This window comes from Dermacentor variabilis, chromosome 9, assembly GCF_050947875.1.
Source record: "Dermacentor variabilis isolate Ectoservices chromosome 9, ASM5094787v1, whole genome shotgun sequence".
Lineage (NCBI taxonomy): Eukaryota > Metazoa > Arthropoda > Arachnida > Ixodida > Ixodidae > Dermacentor > Dermacentor variabilis.
This window is the reverse complement of record NC_134576.1, coordinates 127,549,861-127,568,621: the sequence shown is the minus strand read 5'-3', so window position 1 is coordinate 127,568,621 and position 18,761 is coordinate 127,549,861. Positions and strand designations below refer to the sequence as shown.

At 45.2% G+C, this 18,761-nt stretch overlaps 2 protein-coding genes across 3 annotated transcripts in view; one reads left to right on the top strand and one right to left on the bottom strand.

The window, feature by feature from the left end:
- The first annotated feature begins 181 nt into the window (after nucleotides 1–181).
- LOC142557446 (ras-like GTP-binding protein rhoA) overlaps nucleotides 182–18,761 on the top strand; it is a 96,613-nt gene continuing 78,033 nt past the window's right edge. Inside the window, exons 1-5 of the mRNA XM_075669296.1 lie at nucleotides 182–329; nucleotides 998–1,149; nucleotides 2,136–2,202; nucleotides 2,982–3,074; nucleotides 6,694–6,765. Of these exons, the coding sequence (XP_075525411.1) occupies nucleotides 317–329; nucleotides 998–1,149; nucleotides 2,136–2,202; nucleotides 2,982–3,074; nucleotides 6,694–6,765 (397 nt within the window). The 5' untranslated portion in view covers nucleotides 182–316. The remainder of the gene's footprint in view (nucleotides 330–997; nucleotides 1,150–2,135; nucleotides 2,203–2,981; nucleotides 3,075–6,693; nucleotides 6,766–18,761) is intronic.
- Nucleotides 8,458–18,193, bottom strand: LOC142557448 (ras-like GTP-binding protein rhoA). Of its 2 annotated transcripts, none has more exons than XM_075669299.1 (5): nucleotides 17,822–18,193; nucleotides 13,519–13,839; nucleotides 12,386–12,586; nucleotides 11,627–11,821; nucleotides 8,458–8,592 (listed from the first exon to the last, which is right to left on the bottom strand). In XM_075669299.1, the coding sequence occupies exons 2-5, from the start codon at nucleotides 13,684–13,686 to the stop codon at nucleotides 8,545–8,547; spliced, it is 612 nt and encodes a 203-aa protein (XP_075525414.1). In that variant the 5' UTR covers nucleotides 13,687–13,839; nucleotides 17,822–18,193; the 3' UTR covers nucleotides 8,458–8,544. The 2 variants fall into 2 exon arrangements, with proteins under 2 accessions (XP_075525414.1, XP_075525413.1); XM_075669298.1 differs by having other exon boundaries at nucleotides 13,519–13,833.

Below are 18,761 nucleotides of genomic sequence, written 5' to 3'. Positions count from 1 at the left end.
CCGAAGCATTACCCATGAAGAGGTAAATTTTGTGTTATTGACTTGGATATTTTTACTATTGCGCACTTTTGTTTAAGAAGATTACATGGTAATACGTAATAATTATCATACGTGTCCATCTGACAAATTGAGATAGCACCGTAACCATGGCAACAAACTTTACAAATGGTAGCAATCGCAAAGGGAGGTTTGGGAGGAGCTCAGAGGAGCAGCGTGTTTTTCGTACATAAATGAAGTATTTAAATGAATACGCTGGGACCACGTAGTTGTCGGGCGTTCCAGTGAACATTTAGTGGTCGTGCGGCGCACTGTCGACATGCTTGACCCTGGTAGGTCGTCTCGGTCACCCTATGACTTGCATGCATACGGTGATGGCACAATCCGAAATTAATTATTACTCATTCAACAGCACCTTCCTGATTACATTTTAACCGGTATTTCAACCCTATTCAATGCTATTCCCATAGATATTAGGAAATTTATGCTCTACATTATTTTGGTATAATCCACCCATTTCTTGGCCAATCCCCCATCGTGGGTAGGAGCCACACGTGCCACAGGCTACAACAACAACAACAAGCTAAATACAACTGCCTTATTAGAGCCCTATGCTATCACTTATCTTTACAGTTTGCCGTGTACGGATTCCGTTCTATTCCACGCCTCATCGTCATGTGCTACATCTGAGAAAAATCATTTTATCGTTCACGAAAGTCACGTTCACTGAAGTCGCGTTCACAGCCGTCGTCTAGGTTTTGGCGTTGTGCATATGTTGTGCACTGCGCGGATAGTATGTGAAAAATTACTTGTGTTCTGGTGACAGTACCAACGAAGGCTTCAAACAAAGAATTGTGCAATGCGCTTGACCAGAGCGCTGACTTGGCATCCTCGAGTGATCGTCATTTGCATGCTAGCCTTCGACATACATATTGTTGTGTTGTATGATTTTACTTTACTAAAGGAACGGGCTTTTGTTACCGCATTTTTTTTTTCCCAGTGCAAGTGCTGTGGCTAGTCGCCGTGGCCGCTCTCTGGGGGTTTTCAGCCCCGCTCTTGCGTCGAGGAGGCAAAGGTGTGGAAGATATCAAACGCCAAGGAGCACTGAACCAGTGGCTAGCGGAAGTTAAGTTCCTTGCGACCAGGCCTCAGGTAAAGGCCTTGACCACACGCTATGTTTCATCCCACTCTTTATGAGCACATATCTGGGAATGTCATACGTCTGCAGCCTGTTTATCACGCCGGGATTCGTCTGGATGCTGCCTAAGATATGGTGGCGTGCATCATAATTATAAACGCGGCTAGAACTATATGTAGCTAGTCTAAAGCAATCTTCATACAAAATATGTGCCAAGATTTAAGAGCTAAGAAGGGAACAACTACGTAGGAGTGAAAGCACTACTTATTCCATCCAATACTACTTACGGCTTCAGCTTTACGATTGTGTATAGTTCAAGTTGGGCCCGCATGTGTAATCTGGCACAGCATAGGGCAGGCGAAAGGGCCACACTCACATTGGCTCTAATGTGTGTCCCAAATTGTGCTGATCAACCTTTGTTTTGAGGATGGATCTGAGACTGGCTACATTGCTTTGGCTACTACTGGGGTCTGTACTGGTGTTAACAGTCATGTTCAAGGCTTTATGCCAAATTTCTTTAATTGCTTTTCTCATTATTGTATACAAATAGGAGGATATGCACATTTTATTTGGGACATTACTGGTGTTAACAGTGCCACGTTCAAAACTGCAACATTTCAGCATCAACATTGATTGCTTTTCTTGGTGTATGCAAAGATGGACAGATAAAGGAAGGAATGCACTGTGCAGTCCGACGCTTGACTGACCAAGTACTTCGCGACAAGGTTTCCATACTGTTCACTGAAACCTCAAGTTACTGGCATATTTCTGGCAGGGCTGGAAGGATGAAAATTATGGTTATATTGATCCCTTGTAAACATAAGACCTGTCCTGGCAGCTAAGTGCTGTTGTCAATGGCCAAATGTTGCACATTACCCTGTGAGAAGACAGTGTGTTTAGTATAGAACTTCTTCTGTGGCCAGTGTTACATTCTCTTATTTATCATGTTGCTGAAGTGTGATGTGCTTCTCTCTTTTTTTTTATATATATATCTTTCCAGTATGTGTTGCCATTCCTAATAAACCAGAGTGGGTCTGCCATTTATGCACTGGCCTTAGGATCTGCAGGTAAGTAGGGTGGTTCATTGGCACTGTACGCTAAACTTGTTCTCTCCACTTGTCTGTGAGAAGAGTTTGTCATCCATTTGGCCATTGATATTATCTTTAGCAAATTAGTAGTGTCTCCCTTTGACGTTGCAAACCAAATGGATACCATTCAGCCTTTAATGTACACACGTCCACAAAATATTAAAGGCACACAAGGCCGTTCTCCACAGGCAGCGCTAATGCAGCTTCTGCAGCAGGTGCAGCGATTCCTGGAGGCATGACTCTATACTACAATATTTGGGCATGCCAACATGAATGTTTGCTGGTGTCGACAATCTAGTGCCAAGATGGTGAAATCACCATCCTCCCTCATGTGGTACTAGCACACAAGTCTGGCGACAAGCCAGACATGAGTTATGGAGCTATGCTACTGAAAGCAAAGTTGAGTCAAAGCGCAGAATGAGCAAAGACACTGATGCGTTTAAGAATTTTCTCTGTTGTTTCTGCATCTTTCCCCCATTAAAGCTCTGAATATGCAGTCTCATGCCCTGTAGCAGTGTCATTAGCTGCAGAGTTACTATGGGGTTTGCTTGTTGTATCCCGACAGTAATAAAGTCATTTACAGGTACATTTAATTTCTTCAACTGTCGCTAAGTCTGCAAACATATTGATATTAAATAGTCTTCCATCTCTTCATGAATTTTGCACATTTGAAGCTGCACATTTGAAGCCAATTTCACACTGTGTGGCATTCTATCATGGTGATCACTTGAATGGCAGTTTTATTGCATTTATTACAGACTTGTCCTTGGCGGTGCCGCTTACCAATTCTCTCAACTTCATCTTTGTCACCTTGGCTGGGCGTATTCTGGGTGAAACAACCACCAGTGCTCGTGAGTACCGCCACTCGTGTCAATTGAGGACTGTGGCCAGTGATGCGATTGCTGCTCCAATTGCCCTGAACTGCTCCAAAAGGCAAATCCTGCTACATTTTCGCTAACAATCTCCAAAGCTGCATCAAAAGATGCTTTCTGCTACTTTCGAAGACGAGACAAGTATCTTGAGGTAGAGGCGCTTTACTGTCGCAAGCGACGTCATCCTTCCACCATCTGTTTCCCTTCAGCAGGAAGTAAAAACTGCAAAGATGATGCTGGCGAATGCAGAGCTCCTCATCAACCACGGTGCAAAGACCAAGAGTTTCAGTGACATTTAAAGTAGGCAGGCTTTGCTTGACGTAGGCAAGACATCTGCTCTAGACAAAATGTTGCATCAAAAAAGTGCCAACTAGCCAGTATTTGTAATTCAAGAAGAGCACAAGCACTGCCGCATACATGCAGGGTAGAGGGCAAGTGCCTTGCTTTATGATGGGTCTGCATGCTGAGAATTTATTCAATAATTTCATGGAAAACAGGTGGAAGGAGGGAGATGGAAATTCAAGACGATGAGAAAAACAAGAACAAGGTGAAAGCAGGAGCCAACATTTCGACAAGCGGACTTGTCTTCTTCAAGGTGCCTTGAAGAAGACAAGTCCACTTGTTGAAACGTTGGGTGCTGCTTTCCCCTTGTTCTCGTTTTGCTCATCGTCTTCAGTCGTTTCATGTATGTTATTAGCATACATGTTTACATCGATTACATTGTGAATTGCAAATAGTGCTGGGTTTTTGTTTAAACTTTATCATTACAACTTGTACAAGCTAAGCATATCTAGTCACTCTGAAATAAAATAAGTTCCACACTGACCAGAAGTCCAGTGCTATGGAAGTTTGGAAGCTAGATTAGAGCACTCATTTGCTCTTAGTGAGTGGGCCAAACATAGTGCATAAGTTGTAACATTTTTAATTTGCGGCAATATCTGATGGGGTTACACATTGGCCACCAACACCCATTTTCAGGCACAACTATATTTTTTTTACCTCGACTTCCTCCTTCTGAAAACACTTTTACTTCCCTCAATGCCAGTTTTTTCCATGATGAAGTATGCCTTTAGAGGCTCCAAAAGCCTCTTTTTCTGCTCCAAAACAGCTTTGGCCAATCACATTGCTCTGTGGCTCTTTGCCCTGATACATCACTGAAGTAATCTGACACGGGAGATAATTTCCAGCCATTTGAGATGCTGTGTCACACGCAGCCTACCGTTATGCCTTCAACCCACCACGGTAGCTTTGTGGCTGTGCCATTGGGCTGCCAAGCTCCAGGTTGCAGATTTGATCTTGGCTGCAGCGACTGCATTTCCATGGGGGCTAAGTGTAAAAACGCTCGTGTGCTTATACTTTTAGTGCATGTAAAAAAAGACTCAGGTGGTCAGAATTAATCTGGAGTCCCCACTATGGCATGCTCCGTAATCTGATTGTTACTTTGGCATGCAAAGCCCTGGAATTTCATTAAATAATGTAATCATTACACCTTCCCTTCTGAGAAATCCCAGCCATGTGAGATGCTGTGTCAAATGCAGCATCTCAAGCGACTGCAATGTATCAGATGTGAACGTCTGGAGAGCCGTGAGGATGTCATGAATCGGACGGCAGCAAAATGCTGTTTGAAAGGGACGAACAATGATGTGAATTTCTTTGCTCCGATTCCGAGCTTCTGGCATGTTTTGGTCATCTTATTTGGGTTTTCTGCACTGCAAATTTAATGTGATAGTTGTTTACATAGGGCAGTATTTAATATGTACCATTATTTAGTTGCTGTATTGACCCGTTAGAACCTGATTTTACTGTAGCTAAGCTGATATCTTGCCCATTAAGATGCTTTCATTCTGGCTCTAGCATGGGAGCAACATAGTTTAAGACCTCTGCCATCAAGCTGTGCACAATTTTATCATTTTTACTATGAAGCCAGAGAGAGAACTGATTATAGGAAAGGCAGAGAGGTTGGCCTAAGCTAGTAGCATACCTGGCAGTTCTCCCAAATTTTTCTTAAGTAGTTATGAATTTGGGCTCGTTCTACGATTTTGCAAATGTTCTATAGAGTTTTCCTAAAAGTAGACTTCATTTGTGAAAACATTTTAAAAGTGTTGAATAATGGGACGGTGCAAGATTGCAGAAAAAAGAAAAATAATTCTTACTACAAAAAAAAAAAGATTATGATAGTACCTGTCGGGGCAGTCCAAGATGCCAAATACTAGAGGGATCCTCTCTTGGAGCAAGCTTATTAAGGGAAGTTCCTGAAACAGGCAAAATTCACAAGCAAAGGCAGAGTCGCAGAATAATTTGCTGCAGTCTAAGAAGAATTTATTGCTTGTCAGTCTTTGGTGTGCCATGCTAATGAATCATTAAGAGGTGCATACGTATCCCACAGAAAGGTGGGATACGTATGCACCTGACAAGCATAAATTAGCATGATAAGCATGCTGCTCAGGGTGAGCCTTAAGCAAAAATGAGTTCTATATCCACGAGAGCTTTCTTGCTCCCTTCCTCATCACAATTTGTATAAACTGTGTTTATTACATAAAGTTAAGTGTAACCTAACCTAATAGACGAGGGGCAGGATCTTATTGCTGCACAGTGAGTGGGTCTTGTAGTTATTTTTGCGGCCTGTCACCAATTGGGAAGACTATTGAGGAGTGGCCGATTCATTCCCGTGGGGAAATGCTGTCGAGCTTCTCACCCTCTCTAAGCATCGCCGGCCACCCGCAGTGATACCAGCTGAGAGCGAATTTGTCATGTGCTTGCTGCTGCACCAAAGATGACCCCCAGTGTGACCACGACAACGCTGGTGCATTTTGCTGTGCACAGTTTTCTGCCAGTGCGGCTGTGCATCTATAGTCCTACCAACAACAGCATCCAGCAAGTTTCGACAGCAAGAACAGCCATGTTTCTGACGCATTGTCTGACAAATCAGCAAACTCGTGCTACGATTTGGACCGCAACCTGCTACTACTCTAGTCCTGACTTGTGCAGTCATCTTAATCCTGCATGCGTACAGCAGGTCTACATCAATATTTTCTAAGGTTTTGACTGCAGAACCCCAGGGGTCCTTCAGATCTAGGTTCCATAGTCTGTAGAAAAGTCTCTGGTAGCCTCTCCAAATGTACACCATTGCCAAGCATTTTGTATTGCAAGAGTAAGTGAGATGTCTGGAAAGGCATTTGCAATCTGTTTGAAACTGCATTTCATTCTGATGTAGATCAAATAAAAGATTGATGCAGGGTTGATGATAAAGTGGGCTTTTAAACATCTTCCTTTGATTGACATGACATCTAAAAATCTTGTTTCCTGCATTCGACGTCCCTTTCTCATTATTGATGGACTGTGAGTGATATATGTACTTGAACTTAAACTTATTAAAATGACCTTAGTAGTTCTACACTTGATGGCTAGTTTTCTATGAATACATTTGCATAAAAGATGACATGCTGAACACGGGTCCACGAATAGTCTGCAGTGGCTAAATTTTTTTTGCAACTGCCGGCCTAAATGGTCTCATTCCGAAAGTGATTGCAAAAGTTGAACAAAGGTATCTGACACAGAGTTATGTTAGTTTTTGATGCATTTTTCTCTTTACTTACAGGCACATACATTGGCATGGCCTTCGTGACTACAGGAGTGACCCTGTGTGTTGCCGACAAAGCCTGGAACCAAGGTTGACCTTCCTTTTTTTTTTTATAGCAACAGCATCAGGGAGACGATCACTTTAGCATCCCAGTCATAGCAGCACCTGGATATATCTTTGTGTAGACTGAGGAAAGTGCGATCATCAAGTGATTTGTACAGAAGTCAGAAATTGACTTTTCTTCCAGGCTTGTTCTTTTTTTTTTAGTTGCACCTTGTACTTATTTAAGTTGCCAAACTGGAATGTTCAAGTGCTCTGACATTGTATGGCATTTCATCTTGTCTGGCTGGGATCCTAATTTATAACAGAGTGCCTATAGTGTCTTGTCAATGTGCAGTCAGACAATGTGCGAGAAGTGCACAGTCTTGTTTTCATGCTAAGCTGTATAGAGTGTCCGGAATCAAACATTCCATCTATTTGTCTGCACTTGCTGCACTAGTTCTGAAACATGAAACATACCTTGTGTACGAGTGCAGTGTAGCAACTTGATCTCTTCATGGGGCACCCAATTAGTAGCGTAGAACAGTGCAGTGACATCCATGCCTCATTGTCCGCTGTCATAAGCCTTTGTGGTGAATTCCATGCATGCAGGCATGCAAAGCCTTTTTTTATATGCATGTAATCATTATTACCATAGTATATGCCGTATTTACTCAATTGTAAGGCACACCTGATTTACATGGCGAGAAATAATCTCAATTTTTTTTTATCATTTGGAAAAACAATTAATGCATTCAAGCGACAGTGAACTGGGCACTACTCATTGTCACTGTCAGAGGCCTTCTTATCGCTTAGTGCTTCTTAGTGCCGTCCACAGCATTTGAGATACCAAATTTCATTAAACGCCTTGCAGACGACTGTGGGCGCATAACAAGCTCGCAAAAGTGGGCACAAACATTGTTGCAGCTACTAGAGCTACAGCTCATGTGTGGATTGGTTTGGATTACAGCAATGTTGAATGCCAATGATGATAGCTCGTCACTATTGCAGTTCTGGTTTCACACTCTATTCCAAAGTGCATTTCATTGTTTAGTGAAGCTTTCTAGAAAGAAGCGCACATTAAAATTGAGTAATTATGGTATTTCATAGAGGCAATGAAGAGGGAGCTGTGGATGGATCTTGCTAGGCAGAAAGTGTGATGGATGAGAACTTGGAGACACTATCATTATATGTTTGTGAATGTGTGCTTGTAACAATCCATCCTGTGAACTTACCTTCTGCTTGGTACACTGATTGCGTCAATGAAACATTAAGTAACGTTATGTTTGGCATTGCTGGTAAGGCTCACAGTGCTGTGTTTTGCATTGCGAAATATTTACATGGCACCTGCACGTTCTACATTTCTAAATAAGCTACAGTAAACGTGCCAAGAAGTTGATTTCTTACATAGTGACGGAAGGAGGAGTGGGGTGCAGGCGTCTCATGCTGTACTGTTTCTGAGCAACTGCAGCCAAATCAAGCAGAACCTGTGATATGCTGTTCTAGTGCATTAGAAGTGTTGCCAGAGGTAGAGAGTCAATAAAACAATTATGTACAGGAAGTTGACTGTTCCGAAGCAGTTCGTGTACTGGAGTGGTTGACAAGAAGAGGCACTAGCCAATTGTAACAGTGAACATATTTGGTGGTAGTGAAGGCACCCAACTGATGACGAAACACTTATGAACGAAGAAGCTTTGCGAATCAAGCTGCTCCAAATTCACTGTCACAGGAGAGGAACTGTCACGTGCAACTTTGTGACCAGCATTTGGTTGAGATTTCCTCGGTTGAGATTTTAATACTGAAAGACGTGAAACTGTACAAACCAAACGGTTACAGAATACTGCAGCAGCAAGGGCAGCATTTCTTCTTTTGGGTTTTCTGCAAAAAGAAGAAGGATGTGTCACTTTTACCAGGTAAAGTGTTAGTTATGCTTCTCTACTATCGTTGATGAGGATATGCAGCAAAAAGATGATCTTGCAATTCAAAGCATGTTGAGCTCTTGGTAAACTAAGCCAACATAATGTTTGCTCGATTGATTGGTTTGAACATGGCCCATATTTTGTAATGTTGCATTTCACTTGCCATACTTTGCTTATTATGGTCACGACAAGTGGCAGATCCTAGCAATAACGGCATCTGAGCCATTGACAAAGGCAAAAAAGAAACAAAAATGAATAATTACAAATTCAGCCTCAGATCCAGGTATTAACAATAGACTCTCTGGAGTGGAGAGCGAGAGAGAGGTCATAAGGGAAAGGCAGGGAGGTATACCAGGCTGAGCCCGGCAGGCTACCCTGCACTGGGGAAAGAAATTGAGAGGAGAAGGAAGGGAGAAGATCACACTTTGCACGGGTACATACACAATCAAGCGTCCACTGCCGAGTCAGTCACAAGCAGCCATATAGGCTGGTGCATTCTGCTAGGGTACCTGACATTTTTTGTGATTATAAAGCAAGTGGTTCAGACACAAGAGAGCACCTCTCACTTGAAGTGTTTCTCACAAATAGTGTGCTCTCAAAAAAAGCTATAGATCTTTGAAATTTCCCTCATCTCAATCTGCAGCCAGCTCCTTCAACTGGTATTTCGCGTAGCTACGGAAGTGTCTCGTCTACTCGGGCACTATCTTGCCCAGTGATACGAGTGTTTGATACATACGGTCAGATTGAATCGGTGCTTTTGCTCGCAGTGTTGTCATGCCTGGTTTTTTCCAGCACATTCTTTCAGTTCGCTACCTGCAGCGGAGGTCTCAGTGTGAAAGTTATATGCAGTGTGTGCATATTCCAGCTGATGCTCGCCGATACTTTTGCAGTCTTTGTACTCACTCACACTTGCGCGCACTCTGCAGTCGTCGCTACTGGTTCATGTTCCTACTCTCGCCCATTCACTTGTGTTCACAATTACCTACGCCAACTCCTGCTCACGCTTGCAGACAGTCACTCATGTTCATACTCATGTCCACTTGAAGTCACCGTCACTGACTTTTGTTGGCACTCACCCCAGTTCATACTCACGTCCACTCACACTCTTCATTGCTCACTAATGCTCTATCTCACACCTGTGAAATGAGTGTGGAGCTAGCATAGGTCAGTGCATGGACTTGTGCACTCACTCATGCATGAGCTAGTCTAGTATAGTGCACGCACTCGTGAGTGAGTATGGCAACCTATCCTTATATAAGCGCACGTGTGTGTTCTCATCTAATTCACTCGTGTGGTCAGCAAGCTCGCTCAGGCACAAACCAACCTATCAGTGAGTTTGCATAAGCGCAGGGAGGTGTTAGTCCGAGTCGGAGTGAGCGTTGTTTGTTTTGCCAACCTATGCTGCATGAACAGAGCAGGTGCAGCTAATGGTCTTTGTTCCCAACCAGAATTGCTGGTTTAATGCTGAACTGCAGAATTAATAGATAATTTACGTTCATGACTTCCATGCTATTATTTTTAAATGCATGCAGATTACTCTCAGTATCGCAATATTTCTGAAAAGTGCATTTGTTCGCTGTTGTGTTAAGATTGTTACAGATGAAGTCCTGTGAGAAGTCCATGAGATCGTTCGCGTGAGAGAGGTCACGACCATTTTACGCAAGTGGGCAGAGGCGAGAGGAAACGTGTTGAGAAGCCTACCTGTTATTGACAGGGATGTACAACCTTATATGTTCGTTCATAAATTAGTAGTCTTACGCATAGTGGATAAAATTGGCCCTTAATGTTCATCAGAACCTACCTTACCTAATCAATGCTATCAGCACAGGGTGGAGGGTTAGCTGGTCACAGTTTTAAATGAAAGACATGTTTTGCACAAGTGTGAATGTACATCGCGATTTCTTATGTGTTTTATCTGTTGTTCATCCACATTTACACTGAATGTGCCCTTGGTTCAAAAGCAAAAGGACTGTGCAATTGTAAGTAGGGATGTAGGATAGGACGTTGGGTGTGATCACGACCCCTTTGCTGCCACCCTTAGATTACTGTGTGGCATATTGGCAAGTAAGTGAAAAGCCGAATTGCGCAATTGTAAGAAATTTGTTTTGCTGTAACTGATGCCACTTTAGAACTTGAATTTCGGTTCTGTTCTAGAGCATCCAGTGGAACTCGCTGTGGCTAGCAATATTTTCAGCTTACTTTCTTCTTGTGTTTGATATTTGCTTATCAGTGCTTGTTACAACAATACTGTACACTGTTCAGGTAACGCAAACTACTTTTATACTGCATGCTTGCAGCTCTGTTTGCAAAGCTTTTAATGATGTGTACTTGGTCTCATACAAAAATGCATCACAGTCTTATATTTTAAAACATGTTTTGCGAAACATGTTTTCATAGGTATTATTGAAATTTCGCAAGGTGTTTCAGACTGAAACATCCTTCCTGGCTATGCCTGTGTCCCAGCGTCATGTGTAACTTAATGGACAAAAAAGAAAAATGGACTTGGCCCTCGCCAGATTTCACATCAGTCACCTATCATTGTAGCACTGCCACTGCTTTGTAATCATCGCATGTTTTATTCTTTCCCAGCCCCAAAAACGATAAATGACAATAGAATGAGCGCTGCTATAAAAAATTTTACCTCGTTCCTGGATTATTATCTTCTGGTGCAACCCTGCAGCATAGGTATTTTTTGATCTTATAGGGGGGTGCTCTCACAAGTTCTGGATTATGCCTTATTTGTTCTTATTCACTCGAGTGTACATATCTTTCATGCTTAGTCATCGAATGGCTGCTCTCAAGAGTTCTGGGTTGCGCCTTATTTGCTTCCGGTAGCAGCCTGACACTGCATGTACCTTTTGTTCTTAGCCGCGGATATAAAACTGCGACGCAGTCACGTAGGCCTGATCGAGTGCTTGTGGCCGCTACTTCTGCCATAGTTGTCCGAGTACGAGAGTATTTAGCAAGGAGGAGGAGGAATGCCTATGACCTACCTGCTTGAGTGCCACTTCGATTGCTGCACCAAAGACCCTTTCAAGACCTTGGTCCATGAGAGCTGAGCATTCCACATAGGCAGACCCTCCGATGCATTCCAGCATGGCTTCACCCTCGGAAGTGCTCACAAATGACTCAGCATCTGGCCTTGGATTCACTTCACACAGTGGCTGTGGATCAATGTCGCGAAGGTCCTGCATGAAGCCATATATAGCACTGTCATGCTACATTATGCTGTTTGAGGTTGTCACGCACGACTTGCAACCACTATGGGAGATGTTGCAGTGGTGGGGACTTTGGGTTAATTTCATTCACATAGGCTATGTACCACCCCCAATCAGAATGCGGCCACTGCAACTAGGGATCGAACCCGCAACCTAGTTCTTAGCAGCGGAATGCTATATCCAGTTTTCAGAATCTGCATGCGTGGTGGCTTTCTAGTTAGAATTGCGCACTTATTTTTCTTTTCCAAATATTGATCCTACCTGGTAAAGCTTGCAAATTTATTTAGTAGCTGGTCGCATGGCAGTTTGCCTGTTTCGGCAGTTAGCAGATTAAGTCATTGCAGCACACACAGTAATCTTTGCCGAGTACAATAGTATCTGCAAAGTTGTGTATAATCATATCTTCTGAAAAAAATATTTCATGCCTGTAGAGTTTTGCCGAAAATCAGGTTTTGCTTTTCACGCTGATCGAAACCGACAACAGCGCCAAAACAACATTTTAAGGCCACGCTGTACGACACGAGCCAAACTTGCCTGTTTATTTCCAACGAGTATTATCGGCACGTTGGGCAGGCGTTGCCTAATCTCGGGCGCCCACTTCTGCTCGACGTTGACTAGGCTGGCGCGGTTGTCGAGCGCAAAGCAGATCAAGACCGCGTCAGCCTCGGGGTAGGCGAGCGGCCTCAGCGCGTCGTACGAGCTGGACCCCGGAGTATCCCACAGGCTCAGGTACACCTGTTGGAAGGGAATAGAAAGAGAATGCCAGTTGAGCCTTCGCCTCAGTTATTTATCGGTATTCATCCAGCGATTAAATGTGGGAAAAGTCAGTCGGTCCGAGGTCATATGTGGGTTTTACTGCGGCGCCTGTAACACTTTCAACGAGGTAAGAAAATGATCGTGATCCGTAGACAATGCCACAAACACGCGGGCCACGTATCATTCTGCTGCAAGCAGCAGTGAGACCACAACATCCAGCATGAAACATCGCCCACTCTTACATGAGGCTTGTACTAAACCGTCTCTATCATATGTCGCGCCCATTACGTTGCAGGCCAATAAGTGGCAACCAGCAGGCGCCACGACAGCGAGTGACTCCCAAGTGAAAGCTCGCGCGCGCATGCGCACTTGCAGGCAATAGGGAAGCGGCGGACAGCGCGACCCACCCGCCGTGTCGCCACCCCGTAGCCAATTCTCTTGCATTTTTGTCAGGCGCCAACCTTGAAGGGCTACCATAAGGGCACGTTGAGAAGTGCGCAAGTGCAACCTCTGCAGCCGATGCAAACGTTCAGAAGGAGTACGTGGGTACGGTAAGCATTGTGCTCTCTACATCTGTGTTTCAATCAATTTCAACATTAGCACGGTTACTTAAAAAAAATGCAGGAATATATTCAATGAAATTACACCCATTGCAGCTTGTTGCCCGATGTCAAGAAAGATGTGTTTCAGGGCCCCCTTAAACCTAATATTCCTGCTTGATGTAGCTTTAGCAAGAGCCAACATACCAATTTCGTAAGTGAGAGAAATAGAAGGCAGGGAGGTCAAGTAGACGCACGTTCGGTTTGCTACCCTGCACTAGTGGAAGGGGGTACGGGGATGGAGAGAGAGAGAGAGACTTGCGCAAGATGCACCTCGACAAATGGTGCGCGTGCAAGAAAACTCGCGCCCACCGTTTCGCCGTTCCAGTGCAGCAGCGTCTCCTTCTGGTCGAGCGCCGTGGGCGGACACTCGGCCGGGAAGCACCGGTGCACGAAGACGTGCAGCACGGCGGACTTGCCGACCGCGCTGTCGCCCGCCGCTACCAGCGTGACGCGCACGATGTCGCCCTTGTGTCCCATATATGGGCGCTACGCGACGACGTCACGGAACCGCCCGCTTCGAGCGTGGACGCTGGCCTTACGAGCCGGGCAAGCACGTCCACTGACGCCCATGGCGCTGCTCAAGCCATGGCTTTGGATGTCGAGGCCGTCTGCAGGCAGCGTGCTCTGAAACTGAAAGAACCCCAACTTTAGGCCTAACTTTGCGCACGGTGCCGCTGACGTATGCACATGCAGTCGGCGTCAAAAAAAAAAAAAAAAGTTGAGGGACCGCGTGATTAAGAAAACGTTGGATTTCCGGGCAGTATTGTGAGCGTATACCCATTAGGTAACTGTAAAACAGTATGTTAATTGTTAGCGTCTGTGGTACAGGTTGGAAACACGAACAGCGCGCAGGACAAATACTCAGCTTCATTCGGATTCCACGGCCTGTAGGCTTTTGATGCCGACTGTACGTTCTCCTGCTCGCCACTCGCCGCGTCACGTGCACGTTGGCAAATTTGCATTAAGGTGCAGATGCTACACGCGTTGGCGAAGGTGTCTGTATTTTCGGTGGTGCGGCGTTACGGAGCCACCTATCCTTCAATCACTTGTCGAATGGCAATTGCTTCTATTGTTCTGGTTCATTTACAAGAAAAACCGTGAAACGGCAGGCAAACGGTGCCGTCTGTGAGGCTATAGCCCACCGATAAGCAGTAAGAAACAAACATTGACAGTATATGCAGTAATCAGACGTGTGCAGGTATTCATTAGCATCAAACAGAATGCTGGCTGTCGCCTCCGATATTTCTGTGGAGACTCAAAAGTGCCTTTCTCCGCCGTCCTCCCCCCCCCCCTTTTCTTTTCATTGCATTATTTGACATATGACGTACGAGAGGCTTCAGATTACACGAACCAGTGCAAACAGTAAGATAAGAATTGCTACTGCATCTAAAGTCTCGCGTGACGTCATCTCTGAGGCGCATATATGACAAACGAGAGCCTGCACGCAAAAATGTTTCACGAACCAGGGCAAATACTATGTATGACTCGTTTCTGTGAATAAAAGGGTAGGCAATTAAGTTGCATTCCTACTAACTCCACGATACTGCTCCTGTGATTTCTATCATCCCAAACCGTGATACAACTAAAATGCCTCCTTTCCGTCGCATGGCCTAATATCATCTTGTGCGGAATAAACGACCACGAAAGGCGTACAATTCACAATGTCACTACCTCAGTCGCAGGCGCCCTTTCAATCAGCGACTTAGCTGCTCGTCGCTGCCTGTATCGTACTATAGGACAGAAAGAAAATGTAGCGCTTTTCTATACATTGGAGTACTCATTTAAGGGTCTAATGGTTTTAAAGCGAATGTGTGAACTCGTCAAAAAGCCAAGTGCATTAGAGCCGACACAGACGAAAATAGCACTCCTTAAGAGTCCTAAATGCTGCGCACTCAAGGCTCATTGTGGACGCTGCAGGACTCCTTAGCCAATAGGAAGGCCGAATTCCTCTCGAGACGTGCTCGTCCGCCACAGTAATTCGCGACATACGACGTGCATGCGCAAATGTCTCGCGTATCGCTGTAAAGTATCATGTACGAAGCAAAATATTAAACTGTACCGTTCCGCCAATAATCGCAGTTACGCCCGGAACTACATTCTGCTGCGCAAGGATATTACCTGAGTGCGCCTCGTACCTCCGGCAGTGCTGACTTGCGAGATCGAGCGTAGCCGTCATTCAGACTGATGTGCGCGTATATATCCCGTAAAAAGTCGAGCAGGAAAATCAAGTTGATGAGTGGGACTCGGACATTCATCACTGAATATGACAAAAGTGAAATGAAGAGATCAGGTTGTGTCGGTAATTTTGTATTTCTGTTTTTTTTTTCTCTCTCTTCGGTCTGGCTTCCTTAATTCGAAGGCCTTTCTCACCCCACCCTCTTGCACAGTAGCATTTAGGCGAATACTCATACGCCGCCGAACCTCTCTGCTTTTTTAATAAAGATGTATATCTCTCTCACTCGGTAACGTATCGTGCTGCTACGAAACTGTGCCATTTCTGTGCTGTGTGGGACTGCAGACAGTGTGTTCAATGGAGCTCGTTGGTTCATCTTGATAATAAAACAGACTGCAGACAGCCTGCATACTCGCGAGTCTGTGATGGAACTCCTATCGGGCCGCTTGGCCACTGATTGAGTAGAGAGAGAGAGAGAGAGAGATGCAAATGAGAGATAGGCAGGGAGGTTAACCAGACTTAAAACCTCCGGTTTGCTACCCTGCACTAGGGGAAGGGAAAGGGGAAGTAAAGACGGAAAGAAGAGCGTGACAAAAATAAAAGCGTGAGAAAAAAAATATGAAAAGGGATGAAATGGGGTCCTTATAGTCTTTCTAATAGGCCACTGTCACGTAGAAAAGTCAACAAAGTCTTGACCGACTTTTGCTGCGACGACAGTTCACGTCGACTGATTGAGTAACTTACTATGACAACCATGGGGCTGCCACTACAGGCCACACCCTCTTTAGAGCGGCGGCCAAGTAAGTAGCAGACACGATCATTATAAAGCGTCGTTGTTTCGTCAACAAACGAGTGCCTTGCACTAAACGTGGCTTGATGGAACGTAACGGTGATAATGCTATTGATAATTCTATTTAGTTTGTGCTCTAGGCGCTAGCATGATCTATGTACTGATTGGCATGCGACTATGTAAGAAAAAAAAAAGCAAGACGTGTTTCTCAAAAAAACCAGAAATGTTGTAGATGTAGATCCCTTGGAAATACTGGCACATACCCACTCTGGAGTATTGGACAAGGGCAAGGTAGGCCGAAGTAAAGTAAAAAATGAGAAGACAAAATCTTATCGAAAGCTAGAGATTGGAGAGACTGACTTTACAAAAATGAGAAATTACACGAGAACTACAAACACAAAATTAAAATTAACTTTCTTTAAGAGAAAATGAAGCTTAATATTTGAATTCAGAGCAAATATCATTGATCGTAAAAGAAAATCGTGGATGGCAGCGCGAACGTTTCCGTCGCTGTGCTCAGAGTAGAGGTACCCAAAAAATAGTAAATTTTAACTGTTAAACCTAAGCCGAGAAGGGCGGAGTGGTTTGTGTAGGGTTCCTTTTCTTAAGCCAATAAAACGTCGACAAGAAATAAAAAAAAAGATTTTCCTATGTTCTCATCTTCCCTATACACGTAAGATAAATCGGTGAAGGTGTCAGGCCATTCATGTGCAAGCAAAAATTTTAAAAAAATATACGCCGACAGCCGTAAACCTACTAACAGATACTTCAATTCTGTTCTGCGCTTGCTGAGTGCGCGGGGCTACGTTTTCTTTCCTTTTTTTTTTTTACATTTCTACGAGAGACGGATGTGTCACGGCGGTGTTTACCGTGTTTGCGTTTACACGTTTCGTTTACCCCGCTCGTTGAGTCGGCTCAGCGACACATCCGCTGTGCACGCACTGCTGAATGCGTTCCACGTATTTACTAAGTAAGCCTGCCGCTTAGTCACAACTTCTCGTCTCCATACCCTGCGAGTTTCTAAGCTCAGCGAAATTTAATTTCATTGATTGAGTGCTACATGTCCAGAAATACGGAGAGTCGTGGCTATACCTTATATTCACTCTGTCACGTAGAGATAAGAAAGTAGGGAGTCGATGCGGGGTTGACGTTTGTGGTTACGGCTGCCAGCAAGTTTAGAAACGAAAATAGACGGTAGAGCGTCCATGTGTATTGTGTGTGTGTGGACGGTGCGGTGGGGAGGGGGGCGGAGGAGGGGTTGGGGGAGGGCGACCACTGTCAGTCGTCGGTGTGAACGAGCCCGATCCAGTGCTCCAGACAGAAAGACAGGGGGCTAGCTGTACGGGCCCTCGCGGTATTTGTTTGAGCAAGCGCGTCATGGGTTCGTAATGAAGGACCCTGCCAGTAGAGTAGACAGGTGCGCAATGCGCATCCCGCCTGTTTCGCAACACACCCCGCGTGCGTCGTGCGCTTGCAGTGTCGCATCCTGTTAAGCCTAGCAGGGAGGCTGAACGTGAGAAACGCTGCCAGGGCAACGAAAACCGTGGGTGGGGGAGGAGGAGGGTTGAATGAGGAGAGGATGAAGAAAAGTTTCGCGGTAGTGCGATGGAGCAACGCGCCGATGGCGAGACGTGCGTACACAGACTCACCTATTCGCGCTGTTTCCGGGGGCGACGTCTATGCGCTGCAATGCAGTAAGCGCTGCTTCCACGGCCAACACGTGTTGTCGGTTCCCCTACGCGAGCCGACTTTGCTTGCGTGGCTATGCGTCATCCGCGCGTACGCCCCGTTGGCCCGGCGCCGGTGCGTCTCCGATGAACATTCCTCGCAGGAGAGTCTGCCGCAGTATGTGTGTAGTATACGCGCGTATATACGACGGCGGCGACGACTGAGAAGCAGCTGCGAAAGCACCGATTCTTCGGCCAGTCGCTGGCTGGCTGGATGGACTGTTTGCTCGAGCTCTGCGCGCAGCTCGGGTGCTCGGACAGTGTGTCGATGGCCGATCGGCCATGTCGACGTGACCCCTGCGATTCGATAAGGTTCGATAACGGGGAAACGCGATAAGGCGTGTATGTATACGCTTTGTATGCTCGGCAGAGCCACCGGACAAATTGATTTTTCGTTTCTGCGCCCGCTGCTGTGCTGCGCATCAATTGCGCGAAATGTTGTCGCATATAGTTTAACTCTGTGGGCGCGCGATATAATAAAGCGAGCGCTGCTGGGCTGATTTTTCTGAGTTTTTTTGTCTTTTATTCAAGCCGAACAGCGAAAGTGTGGTACAGTGCAGGCATCTGGGGAGCTTTGCAGCTGGTGGTTTCAGCCAGTTTACGTGCTAGTAGCATTATGAAACATCGTTCCAGAGCACAAATAGACGCGGACGAGCAGATAGGGACAGCAAGAACGCCGGTTGTGTCGCGGCGGCTATGGGTAGGGCGGGAGATTTGCAAGATCGTTCATCAGCGATGTGAAAAATGTTTTCCTTCATTTGTAACACAGGGCACTGCTCTGGCACTGTCCTGTGTTACGGGATTTTAACGAAGAAGAAGACTGTACGAAGGACATCACAGACCACAGACAAGACGTCCGGCT